The 10,411-nt window shown below is 37.1% G+C and overlaps 1 protein-coding gene across 1 annotated transcript; it reads left to right on the top strand.

Moving 5' to 3' along the window:
- Positions 1-666: 666 nt before the first annotated feature.
- Positions 667-7,905, top strand: LOC124844658 (uncharacterized). Its single transcript, XM_047321634.2, has 8 exons — positions 667-1,113; positions 1,192-1,368; positions 1,449-1,572; positions 1,959-2,039; positions 2,501-2,839; positions 4,683-4,849; positions 4,932-5,758; positions 6,196-7,905. The coding sequence occupies exons 1-8, from the start codon at positions 761-763 to the stop codon at positions 7,680-7,682; spliced, it is 3,555 nt and encodes a 1,184-aa protein (XP_047177590.1). The 5' UTR covers positions 667-760; the 3' UTR covers positions 7,683-7,905.
- Positions 7,906-10,411: the final 2,506 nt, after the last annotated feature.

Here is a 10,411-nt window from a genome sequence, read left to right as displayed (position 1 = left end):
AATGCACAGTAACTTATATCTTATGTTTGAGCTCTATTTAAATTTTTGATGATTATTTGAGAATAAGGAAAAGTTAATCACGACCCAACCTCGGTCCATTACACTTAATCAATACTTACCTTTGACTTTGTTCTACGAATTGATTACCAAGATAGGTCGTCCGACCCTTTCACCTCCATCTCCTCACCTCCGTCTGGTCCTTCTTAGCGAAATTTTACTTTACTTCTAGTATCTCACGTCTTTAGACTGTCTAACTACTCCCTATCGTCCAGGTCGTCTGAACTATGCTACAAATATAATTTAATATAATATTAAAAATAGATAATTATAGTTTTTCTACATTAATTCCTTACACCTGAACTACTAGAAGAATTGTTTAGTGCAACATTAAAAATATTTCAAGAGGTGACAAAATATTTACACAATCACTCCTTACATATTATTGAATTCACTCTTTCTCTTAGGTGCATGTCTACTAGTTTATTAGTAAAATAAATGAAATCTAAGTTGCAAAATGATTTTGTTTAAAAATGATTTAGAAGGTATTAGAAAAATTTAATCCATTTCTAAAGAGAACTTCATGATGTAAAAAAAAAAATCTAAAATAATTTTATGCAACAAGTTATTTTAGCCATTTTGAGAATTCCGTGTCCCTTGTTGGTCATGGTTCACATTTCATAACAGCAACAAGAGCAGTGAAACTCGCAATTCGCAAGTAAACAGTAACAGACGCAGCAGCTCTTGAAGTGGATCCGATCCGATGGAAGAGTACCCGGAAGAGGTGCGCACTCCGCCGGTGACATTGGCGTCCTTGGTGGGGTGCCCGGAGCTCCACACCCTCATCTCCACCCACTTCTTGTCAGCGCAGCCTCCCATCAACACCCTAGCCCTCCCCGACATCTCCAAAATCATCCATCTCTTCAACAACAAAACGGACCCGGATCCAACTGCCACGTCACCCTCGCCCGTCGTTCCTGGCATCCTCAAACGCGATTGGCTCCTCAAACACCGGACCAAATCCCCCTCTCTCCTCGCCGCTCTCTTCCCCTCACACCACCTCAACGGTGACCCCGCTGAGTGGCTCCAACTCTGCTCCGATCTCGATTCCATCAAGTACTCTCTCTCTCTCACTCACACACTTTCTTTATTCGTTCATAAACAGTAGCTTTATCTTTTGTTGTTCCCTTTCAGGGCTGTGATTCGCGGGAGGAGCATCAAGTTCGCGGTGGTTGTCGTGGTGAGCAACAATGCAGATGAGATCAGCGAAGATAGAATGATTGCCTTGCGGAAGCGAGCGGAGGTAGATGCCAAATATGTCATCGTTTTGAACCCTAACGACACTGCCAATCTCAAAGTCTCTCTTCACAGGCACGTGCAATGCACTTGCTCTACATTTTTCTGGGAATTGTGTCGATTTTCTCTCTTGACGCTGTCGATTTTGGGTGTAGGCTGGCGAGTACGTTTTCTGAATTGGCCGTCACGTATTATAGAGAAGAAGGGAGAAGGATTAAGCAGCGGATAGAGAAGAAGAATGCTAACTCGGTTGAGTTGATTGTTCGCTACTGCTTCAAAGTAAGAATATTCTTTTTCCTCCTCTCGTTTTTTCCTTTTTCGTTTTTGAAGTAACCAAGGTTTTAAAAATGTCTGCCAACGCATTGAGGTCAAGGTTTTTGGGTTTGTGTGATTGCATCACAATACAACAGCAATTGTGCCGACATTTGTCTGCAATTTTCTACAATATAGAAGATTGGGATGAAATTGTGACTGTAACATCAATTTAAATATTGAATATAGCGGCTTTCATGAAAAAGAAAAGGTAGAAATGGAAGCTGGAATTACATTTGTTCTTTGACTTTCTTGTGCCATTTCATTTACTGCATAACTTCTGTGAATTTGTATATTATGTGTTTTTATAAAAAAAAATGTGCATTATTTATCTAGATGCCATGAATTGCTAGGTTGCTGTATATGCAGAATTCCGAGGTGACTGGCCAGAAGCATTGAAATTTTATGAGGAGGCCTACCATACGCTGCGAGAGGTGCGTGGAGTTGTTTTAATGTGTTTTCTTTATTTAATTTGTTTTCACCATTTATGGATCATGATATTGAAAATGCTATTATTGGCGCTGTATGACTTCCTTACGTCTATTGTTTGAACTAATGAAAGAAAGCGTATCACTGTCCCCAATATTTTGCCCTCATAAGTCAGAGCCTTGTTAGTAGCAATGTTTCACATCCTCCAAGCGCATTCATTGCAACTAACTTTATAGTTTTACATATGTTTAACAGATTCAATTATACTTATTTTGTCTTTAATTTGTCTTTGACACAAAATCTTATATTTGGATTCAAGTGCATGTGTTCTATATTTTACGTGTTTGTGTGCTTACAAGATAGATATATATATATATATATATATATATATATATATATATATATATATATATATTCACAAAGCCAAGTTTTATAACATGTGTTTTCTGTTTGTATTATACTACAGATTGTTGGGGTGACAACAAGGTTGCCGGCAGTACAACGCTTAGTTGAGATAAAATCTATATCTGAACAATTACATTTCAAAATATCAACCTTGTTACTGCACAGTGGGAAGGTTGCAGAAGCGGTGGGGTGGTTTCGCCAGCATAAGAATGCATATAAAAGGCTTGTTGGTGCACCAGAAGGAACTTTTCTTCACTGGGAGTGGATGAGTAGGCAGTTTTTGGTATTTGGTGAATTGTTGGAGACAAGTTCAAAAATAACTCAAAGCTCTTCACCTAACCTTAGTACTTTATCCAAACCTATGTCTGAATGGGAATATTATCCTGCCTATTATTACCAAGTGAGCACATCTCTTTAACTATCTTGTTGTTGAGAAAGGGAAATGACTTTACCACTTCTGTTTGCTCTATACCCTCAGAAAGAGGCATTCTTCTATCATATTTCTAATCAATGTAAGACATATTAACACACCTCTCAGGCCGAAGATTGGCTTCTAAAACATGAAATTTATAGGACTGAACATTTGAAGGTACTCCAACAATAAGACTGGAGAAAATTTGGCATCATACTACTAGAAATAGACTAGGTCCAACTCATCTCCTAAAGCTAGGAATGTTCAAATCATATGTGAAGTTTTTTGGTGTTATTCTTTGTGTGAAATATCTTAACAACTATGTCGCTCTTGTAATTGAAATATCTTCATATTTTATCCATTTTCTCATTACAGCCTTTGTTTCTTCTTCCTACATCGCAAAATCATCTTAAGTAAGCTTGTAGATCTTATTAGTACCTGCTACATCCTACTTTCTCTTGATTCATCCCCTCACCACTACAACAGTATGACCTTTGTTGCATTTATTTGTCATTTACATCTACTCTAGAGCACCGATCCTTTTTCCTCAATGTTTTGTACCTTTTAATTATGATACCTGACTCTTTACTTGGCAGTGGTTGCCTCCTAGGAAAGAAACTGTCAAGCCATATGTTGAAACATTTATCTAATTACCTTGTTTAGGAATACTGGTTTGATTTTTTGTTCACATATGAGTGCAAGCTTTGATGCAATGGTAGGTTTCTAGCTTGTGACTTTGAGGTCAGGATTCAAATATTCTCTCTTAGGGTTCAAATGTAGGAAATAACTCCTCTGTTGTGGTAAGATTTGTATGCCTACCCTCCCCAAACCCCTCTCAATGTGACCCTAATGCCCTTGGTCAGTCTTTTTAATTGTGGTGTTATATTGTTTAAAGATTTACAATGAAAATGACTATCCAAACCATCAATTTCCATGAGTACTTCAATCTAAGTTAGTTTTGATCATTGATGCTTCTGTGAGAGTCATCTTGGCTTCAGCTTCTCTCATTCTGCTTATCTTGATTCCACTTTGATTCACATGAATTTGAACCTTTATCAATCTCTCGGATTCAACAGATATTCTAGGTGGTTTTGGTGAATCAAATATATCATAGTTTTATGACATGCTTTTTGACATGTTTCTCAGTGTGACTTAGGTCTCTATTAATACTTCCATTCCATTTATTTAATTCATTTATGCTTGCTTCAAGTTTTAATGTTGGTGAAACATTATGGCTATGTTTGGTGCAAAATATGGGAAGGACAAGGAAATGTTGTCATGAAATCAGAAAATATGGGGGAAGGGAAACGATGGATCATATCATAACTAATACTCCAAAGTGTTCAATAGTTATGTTTCTGTTCCCTCCAATTTGTGGGGGATGCTGGAGGAGAAATTGTGGTATAAGTTATATCCTTTTTGGTGCTTCTAATTTTCACTGTCAATATAGAACTTTAATATATGTTTATTAAAAAGGAGAAACTAATAACATGGAGTATAGTTAATATTTTTTTAACTTTACCATTTCCATGTTTTTTTTTTCCTTTCCCTCCCTGCCCCCACTTTTCTGTTCATAATTTATATTGTTATTGCATTTGGCTCTATTCACAATTATCAACTTTCAAATCAGTGGTTTGGTGCCCTTCATAACTTGTAACTGTGCTGTGAGTGTCGTTTGCTCACATATTTATGTGTTTGCAATGTGTTTATGTATGTTGTATCAGAATCTAATGATTTATCATAATCTATTTGTGCATGCAAAGTTGTTTTGTGAATTAGGTGTATCTTTTATAGACTTCCCTGAGTAATTGTATTCATCTATTTGAAACAGTTAGCAGCTCACTACTTGAGTGAGAAGAGATCAGCGCTGGAGCTTGCAATCTCAATGTCAGAAACTAGCAGTGAGAATGATAGTGTTGTTGAGTCTGTTGTTCCTTCAGTGTATGTGGGTCAATTTGCCCGATTACTTGAACAAGGAGATAATGTTGAAATGCTACCGTAAGTCTTAGTTGAGTGGTAAATAATTTCATATTTTGATATTTAACATCTTGTAAACTATTGTTTTCATTTGGATTTACAGTCTCAGTGATGAAGAATACATCTGCTATGCTGTCTCTGAAGGAAAAAGGTTCCGAGATTCACTTGAAATTATAGCACTTCTTAAAAAAGCATATGAATCCTACGGCAGTATTAAAATTCTGAGGATGAGCTCTTTTTGTGGGTTCCAGATGGCCAGAGAATATTTTTCTGAAGGTGACATCAGTAATGCAAAACAAATTTTTGATACTATAGCAAGCCTATACAGAAAAGAGGGATGGGTAACTTTATTATGGGATGTCTTGGGTTACCTGCGAGAATGCTCCAGGAAAAGTGGTGCTATTAAAGATTTTGTGGAGTATTCCCTTGAAATGGCTGCTTTGCCAGTATCATCTGATACTGGTGTCCGGCAAGACACTGGTCCAGCTGGTCCTGCAAATTTACTGCAAAGAGAAATTGTACACAATGAGGTTTTTGAGCTTGTCAGTGGAGCTTCAGGATTGGCAACAAATGAACACCAAAGTAATTTGAAGATCTCAACAGAGGAATCACTTCAGCTTGAGGTTGATCTTGTCAGTCCTCTTAGGTTGGTGATGCTGGCATCAGTTGCTTTCCATGAACAGTCAATCAAGCCTGGGGCATCAACCTTGATTACAGTATCACTTCTTTCACACTTACCCCTTACTGTTGAGATTGATGGATTAGAAATCCAATTCAACCAATCAAATTGCAATTTCTCTGTTACAAATGGCCAAAAGTCTCAGTCAGTAGAAGTTAGTGATGGTATTCAACATCATCGAACAGAGACAGCACCGTCTCTTTCACTTGAATCAAACAAATGGCTAAGGTTGACCTATGATATCCAAAGTGGTAAGTCGGTTGCTCTTGATGAAATTTATTTTCCTATTTAGTTGTTAAGTTCAGTGCGCCTATTGTTTCTATAAGCAAATAACCTAGGCTGGTACGTTTCAAATGTTCTATAGTATATGATGTCCCCTGCCTTGGTATCTTGCCATCCATAATTTATGTTGTTTATGATGCTATCTCTGGCTAACGCTGGGACATTTATAAATCTTGCAGAAGCTGTTATATGTCTTTCAAAATTGGTATGGATTTATCAGAGTGGTCTTTCAATAAGATCTGTCCGTCATATTATCCTTGGTTCTATAGTAGTAGAGTAGTATGTGTACTGTTTTGTGTGCCTCACTTATTTCTACCTTGTCACATACATATCTTTTACCATTAGAAGTATTGCTCTGTATCTATTTTATGTTGAATGTGATTTGGGTTCATTATATGATTTCCAGATCAAAGTGGAAAACTTGAATGCCTATCTGTTATTGCAAAAATTGGATCACACTTGTCAATCTGCTGTAGAGCTGAAAGCCCTGCTTCTCTGGATAGTTTACCTCTTTGGACATTGGAGGACTGTGTACAAACTGTTCCAATAAAGGATCCTATTCTCGTGTTATCTGGTCAGAAGTACACCCAAGTTGAAGAACAAGATCCACAAGTAGATCTGCATCTTGGTGCCTCAAGTCCTGCATTGGTGGGAGAAGTTTTCTTGGTACCCGTAACATTGGTTTCTAAAGGACATGATGTCTACTCAGGTGAATTGAAGATAAATCTCGTGGATGTGAAGGGGGGTGGCTTGTTTAGTCCAAGGGACAATGAGCCATATGCTCTGGATAGTCATCATGTTCAGCTGCTTGGTATATCTGGACCGGAAGGAGAAGATGATTCTCACTTAGATTCTGACAAAATAAAGAAAATACAGCAATCATTTGGATTGATTTCCGTTCCCATTATTAAAAATGGGGATTCCTGGTCATGCAAATTAGAAATCAAGTGGCACCGACCTAAACCAATTATGCTATATGTATCTTTGGGTTATACTCCTTACCGTAATGAATTAAATACACAGACAGTCCATGTTCACAAGCATTTGCAAATTGAAGGGCACAATGCTATTGTTCTTAACCATCATTATTTGATGCCATTCAGACGAGACCCATTGCTACTCTCTAAGAGCAAGCAAGCCTCAGAGTCTAATCATTCAGAATCACTTCCTTTGAATCAAAAGAATGTGCTCATTGTTAGCGCAAAAAACTGCACTGAGTTGCCGTTAAGGTTAAAGTCCATGCGTATAGAAGTAGAGGATAATGCTGAAAGGACGTGTTCTATTCAACATGCAAGCGAGGAGCTTGCAAATCCCGCACTTCTTGTTCCTGGGGAAGTGTTCAAGAAGGTTTTCTCAGTCAGTTCCAATATGAACATTTCTAAGCTCAGTCTCGGAACTCTGTGTTTGAAATGGAGGAGAGACCTTGGGATTGACGAGAAATGTGCTTCTACTTCAACATTATCTTGGGTTGTGACTAAACAAAAGCTGCCAGATGTGAACGTGGAGTTACCACCATTGATTGTTAGTTTTGAATGCCCCCCTTATGCCGTCGTAGGAGATCCCTTTACGTATTATATTAGAATTTCCAACCAGACACAATTACTGCAAGAAATCAAATACTCACTTGGGGACGCACAGAGTTTTGTATTATCCGGATATCATAATGACACTATATATGTTCTTCCAAAATCCGAGCACATTCTCAGTTACAAACTTGTCCCACTTGTCTCAGGCATGCAACAGTTACCTAAATTTTCCATGACTTCAGTGAGATATTCAGCAGCATACCAGCCTTCAAATTCTTCAAATTCTGTTTTTATTTTCCCTTCCAAGCCTCATTTCAAGGCTGCAGTCTCAACTAACTCTCGGATGGAGTCGGTAGTTAACGAATAGATCTTGTAAACCGTTAATTATTATTCAATTTTTCCCCTTTATTGTAAGCTGTTCCCCGAGTTTGGGGGTGGGGTGAACTACATATTTTACATGAAAAAGATGTTTACATTGGTCTGTTTTAGTTTCCTTTTTACTGGTTTAGGATACATAACTTATTCATTAGCATAAAACTATAGCTGTATTCTTTTGATTGTATAATATTCTAATCGATTTTGATTAAATATTTTGGCGTTGGCTCTTTTGTAAAGCACTGCAAATATTTACCCTAAATTTCATTGTTTTACTGGTCTCCATGTATAATGTAGCAAATGATTGAAGTATGGAACATGTTATCGTGTATTTAACATTTACACTTTATGGATATTTTAAGGCAGAATATTGACACGTTTTCTTTTCACCCTGTGACATATTAACCATCTCAACGAAGATTACACATTCACCACTGTATATATCTATTTTTGGGATCCGTTGTCTCTTGTATTCGTGTTTTTAACATGTTTCGACCACATCTAAGATTACGTGTGTTGTGATGCTGGCTCAAAAAGTAATGGCTGCGTGGTGAATGAGATTCTCTTTTTAAGTGTAGCACTTTAAACGCTCCAAAATCAAGTAAGGAGTTTTCAAGTGGTGGTGGAAAAAGTGGAATGAGCTTACTTCAGTAGAAACTCCCTCTCCGTATATTTAGGCCTATCCTTTGGACGTGAAAGTCCGTTATGTATGAAGCTCCACGTGACAACGTTAGGTTTGGACGTTCTATTTGTATTGTAGTTTAACGTTAAGGGTGGGGACAAAAAATTCAAATTTTGAGATCTAATATATAATAATCCAAAATCTATATAGCTTTCATTTCACTGGTGTTTCGCATGTGAGGGCTGTGTTCGTCCAACGTCTTCACGTCTTCACTTGCTCGCGCTCCGTACGTCGGATTCTCCGTATTCGCTCCTCAATTTTCTCTTCAGTCCGCGGGTGGGAGACCTGCGAAAGATTCTCCGATGCCAAAGTCAGTTGAGAGCTATGGCGTTTTTCTTAGACAATAATAAATGTGCAGTAAATGCAACCTATCTACCACTCACCCTGGATCTGTATTTATAGTTTTCGCTATGAGCTTGGGATTAGTGAAAAGTTAATCACGGCCCAAATCAGCCCAATAGCTTTTAAACCCCTACTTACCTTAAACTAAGTTGATTAGTAACGCGGGCGGCCGTCCTCGCGGGAATTATCCTCATGACTGGCCGCCCTTGACGGGTCCCCGGCCTGGCCGGCCGATTTCGGGCGAGTTGTTTTTTCCCCAAGTGTCAAGCGGTAAGGTTGCATGGTCATGGGCATACGGGCGTCTGGCCTACCATGCCCAACCCTTCCCAACAGTAAGTAGAAGGGTAGTCTCCTGGGTCCCATACGGTGACGTGGGCGTCCGGTCCGTTTGATGGTCCAATGACGTTGATGTCTGTCCCGTACGGCGCCTGGTCCCTGCTGGTACAACTGGATTTATCCTAAATTTAAATCCATAGTTTTGGATTTTGAATCTTAAATCTTATTCACTTAATTAAATTTAGATTGGATCGTTTTCTCAATTTTGAAAATTTAAAATCAAGATGTATCTAAGTCAAGATAAAATGATTAAAGACCAGGTTGAACCAAATTAATCTGGATCCAAAATTGAATAGAGTTAACTCAGAGTGAATGTTGAACCAAATCGACTTAAAGCGAATGTTGAACTGAATCGTCTTAAGACAAAGGTCAAGTCAAATCAATTTAACTAGAGCTGAATCTACCCAAGCTGAAGATTGAGTCAAGTTGACTCAGACTGAAGAATTGAGACGAGTCGATCTCGCCTGAAGGTTGAGAGAGTTAGTTCAGGTAGAAGGTCAACCTAGTGAGCCCAACCCATATCTAATTAACAAAATGAATTCAATATAAATTTAACCTATTTTAAATTGGATTGAAAAAAATTCAAATATAATTGTCTTAGTTAAAATGAACATATATTATAGATCTAATTCAAAATATTATATCTATACTAGATTTTGAAAAATTCAATCTATACCCATACTTATTTAACATCGTATTAATTTACGTTGATGTGGAATGTTGAATCCTAAGCCGATAACGTTGTGATAATTATATCATTGCATGGTTATGTGATAGTTATACAATATTGACTATGACTATTTTAACATTTCATGGACATTTACACTCTATACATCAACTAAGAAGATTGGTCCAAGAGTGACAATATGACTAGAGTGTCTTTGCATAATGTTAAAATAAAAATTCAAAAACATCAACAACACATCACACCTTTACTTCAAGGGTGTTGCTCCCTCCACCACCCGAAGTGCTTCTGCACCTTCATACTATTTTCTTTTATTCTAAAAATACTCTACACTTTTCCACTATTTTCTTTTATTCCAAAAATACCCTACACCTCCCTACTATCCTCAACAATCTTTCTCTTTCTCTCTGCATTAATGGAGCATTCATATGGCTTAGATTTAAACTTGTGATATATTGCAAAATATAAAATTCAAAGGAAACTTCAATATTACCACTTCCATTTTATAAACTTAAAAGTTAGATGCAAATACAAAATAATAAACATAATAATATTAATAGTAAATAATATATTATTATTATTATATACTAATTTTATAATGACGAAAGAACTAAATAAATTCTAAATCTTTAACAAATAACTTTTCTTTTATATTTTAAGTATTTAATAATATTTT

The sequence above is a fragment of the Vigna umbellata genome, chromosome 9, assembly GCF_029865625.1.
Source record: "Vigna umbellata cultivar VRB3 chromosome 9, Vumbellata_1.0, whole genome shotgun sequence".
NCBI lineage: Eukaryota > Viridiplantae > Streptophyta > Magnoliopsida > Fabales > Fabaceae > Vigna > Vigna umbellata.
Note: the sequence above shows the minus strand (reverse complement) of the source record. Positions and strands in the feature narration are given on the sequence as shown.